The 16,443-nt window shown below is 52.0% G+C and overlaps 5 protein-coding genes across 5 annotated transcripts; 3 read left to right on the top strand and 2 right to left on the bottom strand.

Moving 5' to 3' along the window:
- Positions 1-5,150: 5,150 nt before the first annotated feature.
- J4E83_008674 (uncharacterized protein) lies at positions 5,151-6,560 on the top strand (the record flags this gene model as incomplete). Its single annotated transcript, XM_049335568.1, has 3 exons — positions 5,151-5,737; positions 5,787-6,112; positions 6,172-6,560. The coding sequence occupies 3 exons, from the start codon at positions 5,151-5,153 to the stop codon at positions 6,558-6,560; spliced, it is 1,302 nt and encodes a 433-aa protein (XP_049185304.1).
- A 658-nt stretch (positions 6,561-7,218) lies between these two features.
- Positions 7,219-8,511, top strand: J4E83_008673 (uncharacterized protein; the record flags this gene model as incomplete). Its single annotated transcript, XM_049335567.1, has 4 exons — positions 7,219-7,292; positions 7,383-7,457; positions 7,541-7,993; positions 8,070-8,511. 4 exons carry the CDS (start codon positions 7,219-7,221, stop codon positions 8,509-8,511), a joined length of 1,044 nt encoding a protein of 347 aa, XP_049185303.1.
- Positions 8,512-8,562: 51 nt separating this feature from the next.
- Positions 8,563-11,677, bottom strand: J4E83_008672 (uncharacterized protein; the record flags this gene model as incomplete). The annotated part of the gene is made up of 6 exons (XM_049335566.1): positions 8,563-9,131; positions 9,204-9,311; positions 9,370-10,814; positions 10,870-10,997; positions 11,057-11,360; positions 11,415-11,677. The coding sequence occupies 6 exons, from the start codon at positions 11,675-11,677 to the stop codon at positions 8,563-8,565; spliced, it is 2,817 nt and encodes a 938-aa protein (XP_049185302.1).
- A 469-nt stretch (positions 11,678-12,146) lies between these two features.
- On the top strand, positions 12,147-12,786 carry J4E83_008671 (uncharacterized protein; the record flags this gene model as incomplete). The annotated part of the gene is made up of 2 exons (XM_049335565.1): positions 12,147-12,476; positions 12,634-12,786. 2 exons carry the CDS (start codon positions 12,147-12,149, stop codon positions 12,784-12,786), a joined length of 483 nt encoding a protein of 160 aa, XP_049185301.1.
- Positions 12,787-12,809: 23 nt separating this feature from the next.
- Positions 12,810-15,926, bottom strand: J4E83_008670 (uncharacterized protein; the record flags this gene model as incomplete). Its single annotated transcript, XM_049335564.1, has 2 exons — positions 12,810-12,954; positions 13,009-15,926. 2 exons carry the CDS (start codon positions 15,924-15,926, stop codon positions 12,810-12,812), a joined length of 3,063 nt encoding a protein of 1,020 aa, XP_049185300.1.
- Between the last annotated feature and the right edge of the window lie 517 nt (positions 15,927-16,443).

Below are 16,443 nucleotides of genomic sequence, written 5' to 3'. Positions count from 1 at the left end.
CATTTCGCACAAAGCTGGTATCTGCGCATGCGCTCTAGCACGATATGCACGTTTCAGCTGTGGGCCAACGTGCACTGCGATCTCTAGCGTGAACGAGCCGGCCTGTCTTGTTCACCCATGTCAGCGAAGCGCTTCCAGGACCCAATCGACTTTCAATGCACTGCATTCTCTAGCGCGCACGAGCTGTGCTTTCGTCTCGTGTCAGCAGTGAGAGCCTGAGACTTCTGGCTTACCATCTCAACGCAAGGTGCACTGCAATTCTTAGCGTGGATGAGATGTACGGAGCGTGGCTGTGCCTGCACAGCCACCTGATGGCGCCTTCCTCGTTATCTCGAAGGACGTCATGTTTGAGGTGGGGTATACTGTGATTGTCCAATCAACGGGAGAGCGCACGGGTATACCCTTGCATTTCATGATGTGGATGAGGCGGGGTTTGCACTGCTTTTCCTAGCGTCGACGAGCTCTTGCATGTATTGTTGCCTAGGGATTTTCGGGCCTTGCGCATTATGACTGTCGAAGTATGTGTGCGAAATCTCGCAAGATTCTGTCCACGATTGAGTATGTAGCATTTCACTTGTGGTATCTAGCATCGCTAAGAAAACAACTGTGAGCACCACGATGAAAGCTGGGCGACTAAGAAAGCGTCTGCGATGTGACAAGTCTTGCAACTTGGAACAGAGCCAAATCCCCGGTGCATCGGTAGGAAAGAGACTATCTTACTAGTCACATTGAGGAGGCGTGAGCACCGTGCTGGTGAATTGCAATTTTTAACCATGAGTGGACGCACTTGCCATGGATGAGCGTTCATGATAGTGGAAAGACCACGAAAGCTCTGCTGGAGAACTACTGGCACTATGGACTCCCCATATCATCAATCGAAATAATTTCCGTGCCACCCGTTCTCATACGTTTTAAGATCCATGGACGTACTACCTGGTTCAACACCACAGAAGACGTACACAATAACACCACGATTCTCAATCCCTATGTCCTCGTTAATTGACGGAATGGCGCGCGAGGGTGCTTTCGTACATACTTCCATTCTGATACGTAGGTAATCGCCACTGGCGGTTGTTCCGAAATTTTGGCATCACCGCTTCGAGCTCGTCCGGACTGACTGAAAGAGCTAGAAGTGCAAGAAATATGGACAGACTACCCCTTAGGCCCCCGTATCGTTGAGATGTGTCAACAGGCCCATGATAGGCCTCTGGCAATAGAACCCAAGGCCACATAGAGCTAGCTCGTCGGCATCTCAATGTCGGGTGTATTCCGCGTAGGTCGAGACTGGTCGAGAAGTCGTCGTCATTGTGACGAAAGTTGAGACCATGCCATTCACTGTCCTCTCCTATAGGCGGACATGCCGCATCTGAATTGGACAAAGTCAGCGCACATGTTATAATATCCAGCAAAGATCCTCCGTGGTTGTAGAAGATACGGATAATGCGAATTACGCTGCGATACAGTGACAAATTTTAAGATGTAGGGAGATGGTCTTACCGCCTTGCGCTACATAATATGTACCTGAGCTGCAGTAAATAGAGACCCTGTCGTAGAGCGTAAACGCAGCAGGTAGCTCTGCCATCTGATATATGCTCGAACTACACATCCACCACTTTCCCAAGATGCCTCCATTGACGCGTATGCTTTTATGAGTAGGTCCCATTCCCTCAATAAGTTCAGACCTGATCTCGTCGATCCTGAATACGAATTGCAGATCGAACACCGCATGCGAGGTTGAGACTCGAGGAAAGGCTTGCCCGGTACTTGCACCTCTCAGCTGCGGAGTAGTGGCGCTGGAAGAGACCGTAGTGGATAAGCTCGGCAAAGGAGAAAGTGGCTCATCTCTCGAAGCTATAACTATTTCTCTCTGTAGTCTCTTCAAGGCATTCTTCCGTCCCTCCCCATATATGAGTGGCATATGGATGCTAAAAATCCCGAGCAACGAGTATGCGGCATCTTCTTCCCGCTTGGTGATACGTTTGCGTGCCCATGAGATTCGTTCTTCGACTGCAAAATCCGACAGTGAGCTTCCACGGAGAGCTGCCTCAGGGATACCAGTGATCCATTGAATCTGTGGCAAGAGTGTCATTCGATCTCCGAGTCGATAGCCGTCCTGAGAGTAGAATCTGATAGACACAGGGGCAAGAAGCTCCTGGAGGGTCCAGCCCCGAGTAAACCACCTGCTGTTTCGGAAAGCCGAGACCCATTCTGGCTGAGAGCTTGTGTTCTCGTGCGTGGCGGTTCCAACGGTAACATCGGTAAGATACACGTAACAAATGACCGCATCGTGGTACCATCGATACATGGAGTTGATGGCCTCACCGACCTCCTGGCTACTCTCCTGTTTGATGCAGCATGTATCGACCCAGAAGAAAGAGATGCCGTTTCTCCGAGCTACCTCTCCACAAAAGCGAACTTTGCGATACCCGGAAGGTTTGCTTCGTGCACGGTTCTTTTTGACGTCCTTGAATGAGATCTCCTCCTCATCAGCACCCCATGTGTGCGATAGAATGGCATATGGAGGAATGTCGTTTCCAAAATATTCGACGAGGCTGAGGTCGCCATCGTTGCTGATCTGCAGAAGACGCATTTGATGGAGGTAGTTGATGAACGTCACCTGACGCGCCGGATCAATGATGGTTTCGCAGAGCGCTGCCTATCAGCGAGTGGAGTGCAGTCAAATGTCGCGTATACCTAGGCATCGCGGTCAGCTATGATGGTGGGGAAGAAGAGGCACTGCGCTGCCAAGGTCCGGTGACCGTAATCAGCCACTCAACATGAATGATGATCATCATTGGACGAGAAACAAGCACACTCCACCAATCGCGTCATACCGAGCCTCTTCATACATGTCAGCTCCCGATCGCGCAATGATGCTGCGAATAACCTGCCATTCGATGCGGCAACTGCTATACATCAGAATGTGCGTGTAGAATTGAGGTTGGCCCATGGATGACATTTGCAGGGCCTGCTCATGTACCGTGGTTGACATTGCTGCATGAACATTGGCGAGCGAACGGAGCGGCAGACTTGTTTGCAACCAAAATCTAAGTGGAACCTAGGGCAGAATCAATAACCATGGTTACAAGACTCACTAAGCTGTTAGTCTGTCAGGCTCCTACTATAACCCTTTACCCCTTCTCTCCATATCAATGGAACGTACTCTGCGACAGTGAGTTCTCCGCACAACGACATGGACCGAACATCATTAGCTCTGAACTCAACAACGTTTCAAAATAGTTTGGATGACTTCGCTGTATTGCCGCTGGAACTCCGAGAAGAGATATGGCTGTACGTTTTCGACAGCCCCGTAATCTATGCAGTACCGATGTGCAACACGAAGCCTTGGCCACTTCTTTGCTGTTCCAAAGCAATTCGGAAAGAGATCATATCCACTATTACCAGGAGATGTGAGGTGAAAGCGAAATCGCCAGAGAGTCTAGCTTCACTCATGCCGAAAACGGCTGGAAGTCCTTCTACAACATCAGCAGGGACTATCGTCGGAAAGATCTCAACACCGAGCAAGATCTACGTCGATTTATCGGCGCCGTTGGGGATACTTTCAGAATTGCCGGAACTGGGAAGACATGACAGCTCAATCAGATGCGGACGAGACATGAATGAAGGAGGCTACACAATGCCTGATCTAGCGGGGGCTGGATTTGGCGGTCTCATAGAGTCCCGCCTTGAAGAGTGGCGTCAGATCTTCAGGGCTTCCACTATATCTCCAACCCAGAAGATGATTATCATTGGTCTCGGAGATGTGGGACAAAGTGGTCGCGTTTCTGGAACCTCCATCGTCCATGTATGCCACTTCGCGCGCTGGGCAGCTACCTTGATACAGTCAAAGAGCGAAGGAAACTGTCAGGTCGAGGTAGACGTGCCAGAGGCGTTAGTATTGCGGGTTATGAGACCGTCACCGTCATTGAAGCAGTACAAGAGGTAGAGCGCGTGCGAGTAGGTGGTAGTCGAGGATGAAAGCACCGAGAAGTCACGATGCGAACAGTCGTTTGACCGAAAAGAAACAACCGTGTGCTTGCAAAGGAGTACTGATTTTGAGACTATCAGCGTCAATTCAACATAATAGACAGTTTCGAGCAAGATACGAGAGATAGTGAATGCCGACGTCCACAGCAGCTTAGTGTTCATGGCCGTGTACGATCCAAAGCAGGCACCCTGCACATATGCATAACGAATAGAGCGACTCTTGTATTGACGAATTGGCTGCCCAAGCGCTTGTTCGTCTTGTCCACATGTATACAGCCAATATAGGGGCTTCGTGGTGTCTGTCAACGCGTTCGTAAGGCTCCTCGGTTGTGCTATGGCGCGGTCGAGATTCGGGGATCGAGCGATTCGTTTGACCCAGGCGCTGGGCATATGCGATGAATTGACGCGTGCGAGGTTCGAGTGGCTCGCGAGAGCGCGAATGCCCAGGTGGTGTTGTGGGATCAGAATCGCGCGACACGCGATGTGCTGCCGACTCGGAATGTTCCGAACACGCTAACATCGTTACGTCATGCGTTTCTCCAACCTCCTTCCACCTCCATCAGGCGCAGCGTAAAGTTGCGCGTTCACACAAATCATCCAACAACACGCTGGCGAAATGCGTGGAGAAGTCTAGCTACCGAAAAGCCCTCCCAACTAGCTTACATTACGGAGAGACTGTCGATATAGCCAAATGGTGGACGTGGAGCTTCTTTCTCAATGGGCGACAATTGACGACACACTTTGGACTATGGCAGTATACGAATGATTACGAGATGCCTTCTCACGATGGTCTTCGCGTCGACCGTGATGGTTTAAGTACCCGGACAGAGATGGACCTTTACCAGTGTTCTATCGACCTTCCATCCCATATCCTTCCTTCTCAACCACCCAACGTTGCGACTTCTCTCACTATTGGAACATCGGTTACGACTTTCTTCTACCAACCGAGGTAAACGTGCGTTTGCGCACTCGCCGAGACCAACATTTTCATTGCCCGTTTGTTATTAACTTATACATGCTCTACCGTTACAGTAGCCTAGACAGGTTCTTGACTTTACTGCGGGGTTCGGGAACACGCTATTGGGCGTATAAGAGAACCTTCTAACCGTAAATTTGACACTGCATCATATACTAACCACCGCTAGTATTAACTAACAGCTAAAATGGCCCCTTCAACCCGACTACGAGCTAGGCCGGACCGCCGTGTCAACTATGCTGAGCCCTCTGGCCCGATAGGTACCCGCAATAACCCTGTTCGTATCGAAGAGACCCCAGAGCCCGAATCCGGCTCCCGAACCTCGCCTGCCCCTACCACATCCGGCAGAAAGCGCGGTCGTAAGCTTCCTGTTCGCAAGAAAACTAGAGCTATCTCACCTGAAGCACCAGAGGCCTCTCTTGAGAAGGACTCCAAAGCTGTCGCTCGTGTCAAGGCTGGTGCTGTTGTTAAACCAAAAGCAGAGCCGAAGACACGCAAGAAGCCTCCGATACCGAAGGAAAAAGAGCGACCGAAGAAGCAAGAGTGCTCAATCTGCGCAACAACCAAGGACACGTCTAGATCTTTCAAGGTCCCCAATGATGCTTGCGAACATCTTCAGACTATCTGCAATTTATGTGTCGCAAAGATGCTCAAGACAAAGGTCGCCGATCGTCAGCTTAAGGACGCAGAGCTGAGTTGTCCGGTCGGCAAATGCGACTACTTGTTAGACTATGCAGCTCTCCAGGCTATAGTTAGCAAGGCAGCTTTCGAAGAGTAAGTCATTCACTAATAAAACCATTGATCAGTCTGCTCACCATTCCAGCTACGATAAAGCCGTCACAAAGCATGCTCTGTCTAGTGGCGAATCATACATAGCCTGCCTTTCTGCCAAGTGCGGTCGATACTTCTCCATCGAAGACTGCAAAAACACCAAAAGCAGCAAGCAGCGGGTCGCCTGCCCCTACTGCGAACACGAAATTTGCTTGAAGTGCAATCGCCCATGGACGTCGCATGGGAAAGGCGGGTGTGACCAGGCGAAGAAGGCGGAGGACGACTTGTCCAAGAGGGCTGTCAAGACTATGGGAGCCAAACCATGCCCAAAGTGCGGTATGAACATCCAGAAGCACGGTGGATGCGATCATATGACATGTAAGTCTCGAATGAGCTCAGAAATAAGCCATGATATGCGATACTAATGTATACTTTAGGTGAGCAATGCGGCCACAACTTCTGCTGGGTGTGTCTCGTTGAGTACACCAAGGACATTCGGCACCTCGACGACTGCCCGCATGCGCGAGTTCACGTTGCTGTCGATCCTGGCAATTGGCTTCCTGAAGACTTGACTCTTGCGCAGATCAACCGCCTTATCGCCGAAGCAGATGCTCGCCTCGATGCGCCGGTGGAAGCTCCCGCACCCGCTCCTATGCACGCTCCTCTTGTAATAGCCGCACGACCGCCACCAGCTGTTGCTTTCGGAGGCATGCTCAACCCTCTCAATTGGGGTGGAGGCGGAGGTGGCGCAAATGCAGGTGCGGCGGGTGCTAATCGTCACCCTGCCCGGGACCATGAACGCAGACGACGGGACGATGAGTTTTGATCAGCTAACGAAGGGGAGCAAAGACGATCAGAGTCATACCTACATGTGGTTGAGCAGTACTAGCTCATTACAAAGCGATGACGATGCGGTTTCAGGTGCTCAAAGCGCGGCCATTGTGATTACCCGTGTAGACGTAGCTAGCCATCAGACTTGAATGTATAATTTGGCAGAATCGTCGTCATATTCCTACGTGTCCGAGCTGCCCTGTTCCTTATCATTATTCTACACATGTTCGCTTGAGTGATATTCGTACTGCTGTCCTCCGTCATAGATTTTGGGATGTCATCGTTGCGGATTTTTGATGTCATCGTTACGTTGGTGGTAGGATGTTATATACCGAGAAGCCTACGAGATCACTGTCGATGGGCTTGATAATGAGTCGGTCATGTTGCATAGCCCAACATGTGTGCGTCGCCATGTTGTCCCCATTGCAACGTAGAGTACGACGTCGCCTTCAGGGTAAACTTTGAGCATTGTTTCCTGTTAGCTGTGTTGCACCTTCTCATACACCACAACCCAAGCAGGCACGACAACGAAACAACAACAACCGTGCGGCATGTCCGCTGGCAGTCGCGAACCACACCACCCAACATGACTTACTCGCAATTGCGCTCTCATAGCCCTCCTTTCTACAACCCGCTCCGCGAAGTACGCCATCATGAGCGATGCAAACTCCGACGACTGGGTCGACTCATCAGAGGGCTCAGACGACGACGAAGACGGCGAGGCGAGGTAAGTGACCTTGAAATCCTTCATATAGTCTGCGAGACCCAAAATTGGGTTTTCTTTTGCTTACATGCCGCTAATGTATCCGTCTCGCAGCGATGGAGATGATGAGACCAGCACCAGTGAGCAACAGTTCCCGCGCAGGAGCGTGGATGAAGTAGAGAGCGCTGCGTAAGTATCTGGCCATCCCCAGCAGTCTTCCAACCATTTCACTCACCTATTGGCTCAACATGACGGCTAACCTATATCTACAGCGCCAACACGCGCCGCCGCACGTCATCCATCTCATCCGGGCTCGCCGCCATGACACCCGCTGAAGTCACATCCACTCAACCACGCCAACCCACTCCCCCGCCCCCAAGACGCAGCTCCACGCTCCCGGATCAAATCGAGCACGACCCCAGCCATGATAGGGCGCGATCTCCCAAATCCTCACTGCCGGACTACCACGACCCAGACTCACCTACCCAGAAACGAGGCCACGGTATACCTCGCAACCCTGTGGCAGATACATGGCGTGAGGACGCGTACTTGAAGAAGGAGCCCAGTGAACGGAAGATCTCTAGCGCAGAGGCCGGGAAAATGCAAGATAGGTGGCGATGCGAGTATTGCGGTCGACTGAATGAGAGGGGAGCCGAGACAACAACAACAACAACAATGCCTGATCCCGACGATCCGCGCCTGGGTGCAGCTGGGCCATCTACCGCGTATGTGTACTTTTTCCACGTCGGACAGCAACCCCAAAAAATGGATCGGAGACTACAATGCTAATACCAGCGTCAGACCAACCGGCCCAGTTCGTATTCCCGCATACGAACCCTCAGGTGTGTCGGAAACGAAATGCGCATACTGTGGCGAGAAGCTCAAATTGGACTTATCCCAATACGATCCACGTGAATTTTCGGAGTTTGGAGTCAACTTCAACCTGATGTACTTCAAGGACAAGGCGGATTACGTAGAACAGGCGAGGAAGGCTTGGCAGAGAGCGCGTCACAGGGTGGGCATTAGGTGGAGCGAGGATGACAGGAGACACAGATCAGAATCAAGGAAAGCAAAAGAGAAGCGAAGGGAGGAAGAGGAAGTCCAGAGTCCGCTTGGATGGACGGTGAGGCCGGGAAGTGAGGAGAGAGCGGAGCCTAGAGAAGACGAGGGTGAAGATGACGATGCGGAGGAGAACGATGATGAGTGGGAAGATGACCATGAGCCAGGAGGCCCTCAAGAGTAAATTGTTGCGCTGATGTAGGCGCCCGACCACATCGATAACTGAACAATCATACTACCAACTTCCCAACCACCAAACCAGACCCCCAAGCCCCAGCGTGACACCACCATGCCACGCGATCCCCCAAGCCATGGCGAACAAGAACTTGGGACTAAACACCGTCCAAATGAAAAGATGCTGCCTCAACACCGTACAAGCCAGCATAACAGCGCCCAGCATACCCCCCGTCCAAAACGTCAACAAAGCAACATGCCCCACCCACTCCTTCCTTTCCTTCCTCGTCTCCCGTCCCTTCTCCTCCTTCCGCGCCAGCTCATTCAACCATTCCCTTTCCTTCGCCACCCAATCCGCAACATGCAGCTCGCTAGTATCAATATAGCGTTGCGTGCGCCCGTGCGAACCCAGCAGGAGTATACCCGCCAAAGACCAATACACAGGTCCAGCCCAATTCGACAAGAACACCAGTACACCGACGGCGAGGACATTGTAACCCGAGATGCCGTTGTAAGAGTTCGAGAGGTCGATGGAGGAGATGGAGTTGCTGTTCCCGAGGGCGAAGAAGGAGGTTTGGGTTAGGAGGAGGGTTGTTAGGGTTACGGCTGTGGGGGTGAGGTCGAGGAGGGCTGTGGGGGGTTGGGGGTTAGCACGTGGTGTGCAGAGAGAGGGGGATGTGGAGGCAATATGGGGTGGCTTACTGAGGAAGAAGTATTGGAGGCGGAAGAGGAAGTAGAGGGGTATGTTTTGTGCTTTTGTCTGCGTGAGCAGGAAGAGCGTTGTTAGGTCGAAGAAGGCGACGGCGAGTTCTGGGGTGCTGTTAGTATGTCCGTTCGACTTCATATAGGAGGGAGGGGTGTGACGTACCGCCGTTGCCTTGCTTTCCTCGTCTTTTTCTCCGCTGTGATCGTGTCCACTCGGCGAAGGTAATCCAGACTCCGCTTAGAAGTAAACCTCCGAATACCATGCGCGCAAGACCTACGAGTTCCAACGTCTCGACCATCTCTACCAAGCCTGCGCTAAGGCCGTAGGTCATCTCGGGTGCATCTTTGACGGTAAAGGCGAGTTTGAAGATTAGAGCGGTACCACAAAGCGGTAGTACAGCAATAGTTCCAAACATGCGATTCTGATCTGTAGACTCAATCTCCACACTGTGCATCTTCTGTTCGCCGTCGAAGGTTGCGATAGAACGCGCAACATGTCTGGCTATACGGATGGTGACATCCATGTACGTAGCGCCGATGAGAATCCAGAGTATGACGGACGAGTTACCGTGGAAGAGCCCACTGTTGACAATGTCATCAGCACCAGCGTACTTCTGCCCAGTCTGGTTCCATCGTCTGACAATCCTGTGTATGGCCAGTGCCATGATGGCAGGATGGAAGATCCAATTGTTGTACCATTCCTTCCGCATATTGTTGAAGAAGAGGCATAGGAACCAGCCGGACGTGGCCCAGTACCAGAAGTTGTGCTCTTCTTCCACATATGAGGATGCGAACATGAGGACAGCGTACAGTACAAGGGCGAAGCCGTAGTAGATGCCAGCTGGCGTGGCGGGTCGGAAAGCAGGGAGTGTGGAATAGCTCAAGGCGCAGATGAGGAAAGCTAGACCGGTTCCGAGGAAGAGGCGAGTGACGTTGTAGTTTGAGGCTGTGCTAGACATCATCTCCTGGGCTTCGTGCATGAACTCGTAGACGTTTTCTTGGAAGTCGGCACCACTGCTGATCGCACCGACAGCCGATTGCCAGAGGCATGCTAGCAACTGGCCGTCAGATAGGCGCGAGCGACTTTCCCCGGATTTGAAGCATGCAAACCCCAGATCATCCTCCGTCAACGGCTGCTCATCGAACCGTAGGCTGGTGTACTTGGCTTCGACAATGTTCTTCATCTGCTTAGCATTGCGGTAGAGAAGTTGCATGCGGTCTGACGGATTATCCCAGAATCCAAGGAACTCCTTCAGGAAGACACCGAGATTGTTCTGTGGGACAGGAAATCCAAGCAGACCTGCAAGTGTCGGGGCAATGTCGCTCTGTTCAACCAAGCGGTAGTACTCGAACTCTCCTTCGTTCTTCGGTTTGGTGGGACTCCGTTTGTCCGCCGCTTCAGTGACTTTGCTGAGCTTCGGGCTCATGAAGACGAGTGCGGGAGAGGTCTCGCCTGGCGATGAGCCGCCGTGGTTGCCGCCATCGTTCATGCCGTGATCGCCGCAGAGTACGAGGAGAGTATTGGAGAGGTGGTCTTCGTTCTCCATGGCTGCGTAGATATCGCGGACAATTCCATCCATTTCGATCTGCTTAGGAACCATATTAGGACTGTAGATAGATTAGCATTGTGCCGCTACTCAAGTGAGGGACCAGAGCAGTGCACCTCTTAGGACCAGCCTTATGCCCAATATGATCCAAGCCCAGGTAATGCATAATCATAGCATTCCAGTCACTGTTCAGCAACTCATTAGGAACATGCCTCGTCACATTATTGTCAACCTCTGTGAAATCCTGCACTTGAGAATCAACAATCTATTACTCCTACATACAGCGGAGAGCTTATGACTGACCGATACAAAGAAGCTGCTTGTGCCATCGGCGCGCTCAAACACGTTCGGGAAGAGCTTCAGCCAGGTGTCATCGCCGTACATGATCAGCTTTCCTTTCCCATTATCATAGTCCTTCGCCTTGATCTGCGCGAGCCAGGTGTCTTGCGTCGCGAGGGTGGACGTCGTGTCTGATTCGGCGAAGTTTAGGATTACGTCTACGAAGGAGGGTATGGAGCCTGTCGTTATGGCTTTGACGCGGGGCATGGTGATCGTGGGAGAGGTAGCGTGAGCTGTGAACGGAAGCGCGGTTCCGTCTCGTATCAGACTAGGTAATAGTCAGTTCAATTGCGCGTGCGCAATTGTTCAAGGAGTGCCATACCTCTGCACGAAAGTCATGCCGCTTTCCTCTCCGTACGCGAAGTCGCTCCTCAGCGCATCAACAACCATGAAGATGAGCTTGTCAAACGGTGCTGCGGGTGGCTTCTGCCAATCCTCTCCCATCTTCTCAGACCACGCAAGCTCTTCATACTCCGCTAATCCGGGCATAAAAGGTTTGTACGGGAAGAAGCCTGTCGCGAAGACCAGTATCGCGACCGGGATGAGGAGGTTGGCAACCGTGAGAAGAACCGTTCGAAGCGCCATGATGACCTGTCAATATGCGTATTAGTTGATTAAGAGTTCAGGACGCGTTCATAGCATGACGACAAGGTCCAATGCCGGATGGGAAATTTCACGCGTCCAACATGGTGTCGCAAGACGCGACGTTACGTTTGAGGCTCTCAGAACTCAGGGTCCGAGCTCTAACCCCAAAGGCCTTAGTGGGGAACGCCATGGAGCCAATGACATCACTACCTCGGATGTGAGCTTCCTTATTGTCAGCATTTGCTCCGAGCAAGCATTCATGTCTCCAACGCCATTGGGACTTACTGGCTTAGCAAGGACGAGTCTGCCTGTGTGTATTACGATTCGACACACCGTTCTCCCGATCCGTTGCCTCCGCTCAGCCACGCGTTTCCCGAGATCCGACCGAACTTTCGAAAAGCAGCTCTCCGCATACCTCCAGCAGCAACACCTGCCACACACTCCGAGCTCATCCTCTCCGGCGACCAATATGTCCTTCTTACTTCCTGGCCTTCGTAGGGGCTTGATGCTCAGCACGCCACTCATCTTGACGACGCCTCTACTGGCGTATCAGTTCCGAAATGCGCAGCGCATACGATGCGATGGTCCGGATCCAATCACCAAGATCAAAAATGACCTCACAAACAACTACACAAATGAAGCGAGAACACCAGTCATCACTCAATCAGGTGCCATGAACCCACAGGCAGTTCGTCAAATCAGCATGGGAAGCATTCTTGGTGTGATTGGAGGACTAGGAATCAGCGTGTTCAGCAAGCCATTGGCTGTACTGATTGGGCTGGGGATCTTTGCTTTGCAGGTAAGTCGACGGTTTTGTTTGTGAAGTTTCGATTGGAATCTAGGATACATGGATGGGTACGCCGCATGCATTTGGGGATATCTATGTGGTATATGCAAGACACGCTACCGAACAATATACTTGTGATCTCGAAGAAGATGAAACTGACAGAAGATAGTTCATCGAGTCGCGAGGTATCCACGTCATTCCGTACTCATTCCTGGAGCGCCGGGTAAAGTCGATGAATGTCCGATCACTAGTACGCGACAACGTTGCCTTTAAGTTGTCTTTCGGCTTAACGTTCGCGATGGCCGCATTTGCCGAGTTTTAAGTTGCTGGACGATGTGTATTTTTTCAGTAGGCATTGGGCTGTGGGAATCCATGGGTGAATCGATGTGCTGGGTTCATTGTCTGGGGCTGTAGTTGCATTTGCAGTTGCTTGCACGTCTGCCAGAAAGCTTTTACGCTGTCTTTGAAGGCCGCGCCATTTCTTGCGTTTCTGTGTGTATGTCAGTACCATGATACAGAGATCAAAATCATGAGCCAAACTTACCTGGTCAAGCTCTCGATGAGCTTGCGCACCATGTCCTGAACACTTTGATCCTGCTGGAACCGCTGCAAAAGCGGCTGCTCTGCTAGCGCATTTGTGATGTATGCCCTAGAGTTTTTGTCGGCTCGAATTAGAGCTCGCAGGGGTGCGATAATGTGCTCTAAACTCGTAAAGTCCACCTCTCCGCATACATTGGCCATAAGTGCAAGCGTCACTGTCGGACCGAAGTGCGCCACGATCTCCTGCGTTGTAGCCTGGTGAGGGCTATTGGTATTGCCTGCAAGCTCGAAAATGTCTTTCCATAGCTTAGCAGCCGCGCGTTTTGGTAGGACTTCAGGCGACTTGATGGACTCGACCGTGAAGCCGAACATGCCCGATAGATTCTCAGGTGATTCTTGAGTCATGATACGCGGATCAGTGTTGATAAAGTTCTGGACCAGTTCTATACAGCCGACGGCGATTTCCGGGTCGTTGCGTGGATGCTGCAGTGCCCGCATGATGCTAAGGTCGTGTTGGAGTAATCGCTGGGCCTGAGCCTGGAAGCCTTCCGGTTGATGGTGCTTATGGGATGAGATCCAGCAGCATGCTGTCTCCAAGACAAATGGCAGTCTCGGTGTCTGCACAGTGGTCTTCGTGATGAAGTCGATCGCAGCAGAATGGGGTAGTACGAATGGACCCGACACGGTTTCCTTAAAACCTGTGCGGAGAACACAGCACGCCGCTTCGATGATCTCGTCGTTTCCAGGAAACACCTGGGTCATGTAATTGACAAGATTTATGACCTGGTTCTGGATCTCTTTGCCTGGACCTTGCAACCAGAACACCGAAGGCTCCTTGTCGGATTCCAAGTCCACTACTTCTTCGTCTGATGCTTGCATTGCCTTTCCAACGCTTGCAAGACACTTCAAAGTAGTCAGGGCTAGCACTTGGCCTTCTTCTGCATCGCCTCCTTCTTTGGTGATGTTGATTGACTGCATGGCATCGCGTGTGATGTATTGGAAGAGTTGCCGTACACCCTCGAACTGCTTCTCTTCTGTATCTTGAGCTTGTACTATAGCGGCGATTCCCTTCAAGACCATACTCTTGGTGAACTCCTCAGCAGTAGCATAGGTTAGGAACTGTTCGTACATTTGGAAGAATGAGGGCAGCTCCCCTATCAAGGACTTCCGACACTCGGAGCAAAGTGAAGCAAAAGACTTGGCAGCGCCGTGAGCGATAGCTGGCTGAGCAAGAGCTGTGAGCAGGAACGGGAGAACTTGAGGGAGGAACTGCGGGTTTCGAAGGAAGAAGTGGTTCAAGGCGGCGACGAGTTCCACAGCGGTCCTTCGGGTGATCGCCGGTACACCAGCAGTGCTGGATATGGTTGCGAACAATGGTTGCTCGAACAGTCGGGTTAGACGATTGTCGGAATTTTGAGTTAGAGCGTCGGCGATGGCGATCAGACCAAAAAGTCCAGTCTCGAGCTCTAACCAGTCACCCGCACCTAGTCCGCGCAAGGCGAAATCGACAAACTGGTCGGTGAGCACGTCACGTAACGGGTCGTATGCCTCCATGATGATATCTCGGACGTCAATGCGGAAGACCTTGAACGTCTTCCTTGCGTCTGAATCCCATGATTCAGTGACGTCAGCAGATGGATAGATAATCTTCTGTACGAGCTCGGAAACTGCTTGGAGAACATTGGTCTTTGCAGTATTCATCCAGTCGGGCACTTGCTCTCCAGCGGCATACAAGAAAGTTTCTTCAGCGATAGCGCTGACATAATTGCTCCAGAAGTCGAGCACCACAGGTGCAATCTCGTCTTCAGCGCCTACCGGGTCTGGGTATTTGAGAAGATTGTGCAAGAAGGACATGACCTGCTGATGATGTGTGCTTTCTGGCTGCGTGTAGATAACCTTGGTATCAAGCAGAATCTGTCCGTAGGCGACGATGATCCGGGCGAGGGAAACGGTTTCGGCGTCAGAGTTATTGAGTATCTCCATGCCCCATGGACCTGAGATTGCCGACCAGAGCATTTCTTGATGTTTTGCTTCGAAGAAAGTAGGGTAGTTCTCAAGGATCTCGGCTACTAGTTCCATGGCATCTTCAACATGATATTCCAGACACGTCAGTGCGAGCTCATTCACTGACCGGAGATGCTGGAGCTTCTCGAGGTCGTCTTTGAACTCGGATTGGGCGTAGAAGATCCATCCAGTAAAGCACTTGAGAGCAGCGATGCAAATCTTCTCGCCTTGCTGCACTGATTGTGCGTAGTTGGGGTCGTCGATGGAGATTGACAGCCATTTAATGCCACGGCCGAATGAAACGTGAAGAAGAATTTCAACGCTCTCTACGTTTGCTACCATGCGCTCTTGTGACTTCCGGTCTGGGGTGTTAGACGGCTTCTTGGCTTCATCTGCTAAGCTCATGGCAAAGTCAAGCATAACTAGAAGTTGCTCATCGGAGAATTGCGGAAGAAGATCCCATGTTGAAGGATGTTCTTTCAAAGCCTCGTCTAGGACTGGACGCTGGGCGGCAAACGATGCGGCAAGACTCCTGATGCAGTGGGTCCATACGGAAATGGGCTTTGAGAAGTACTGTGCCAAGGTCGAGCTGACTTTCCGGGTGGCGATGGATGAGCTGGGCCGTGAGACAAGATGATGAATAAGTGTTGAAAGCAGTTGCTCGGATTCCTCTTCGCTTAGTTCAGCCGAGTCGGCGTTGAGCTTGACGGTGAGAGTCAGGGCACCGAAGAAGCGAACCTGCTCGTTGTCGCTCTTCAAGAGGGCATCTGCAATTTCCCAGCCTTGGGGAGAGCGTTGAAGAACGCGAAGGGTGGCCTCGGTTTCGGCGATCTTCTTTGCTTGGCCGGGTTCGTAGATGGACTTTACTAGGCGTTCAATCTCCTCATAAGGCAAAGGAAAGGCCCCGTTGCTCGCCATGCTGAGCTCTCTCAAGAGGCTTTGCACTACGGACTGCTGTCAGTTTTGCTGCCAGATGTCAGGGTTCCAGGAACCAGGTCAGACGTTACCGAAAGCAGGAAGGTGCGACGTGAGATGTGGAAGACGCGAAAAGAGGGTACACAAAATCGAGTGCGATGGTGACTGCGATTGGCTCCCTACACGATAGACATAGCCCGTCGTATTTCGAAACTGTTAGGGATGGCGGTTCTAGGCTGTGCCGAAATATAAAGGTGCAGGGCCGGGGTTGGGTGAGGCTGCGCGAGGTCGCCTCTACCTGCGCGTATGGTGGGGCAGAATCGGAAGCAGACTACGGCGACGGAAGCTCATGTTAGTGACTGTCAAACGTCGGGGACCTGGTGTTGCAATAGATACAGATGCGCCTCCCTATGGTGCCTGGGAGTGAGGGCTCTTGCGCTTGGCAAGGCTTGATTGGAGCCCTGGCGATTGCGCTTAGTGCGGGACTGGCTGCGGCGTTGTCGCTGTGCTGTGGGCGGGC

Source organism: Alternaria metachromatica (genome assembly GCF_023757995.1).
Source record: "Alternaria metachromatica strain BMP 0045 chromosome Unknown scaffold_26, whole genome shotgun sequence".
Classification (NCBI taxonomy): domain Eukaryota; kingdom Fungi; phylum Ascomycota; class Dothideomycetes; order Pleosporales; family Pleosporaceae; genus Alternaria; species Alternaria metachromatica.
Note: the sequence above shows the minus strand (reverse complement) of the source record. Positions and strands in the feature narration are given on the sequence as shown.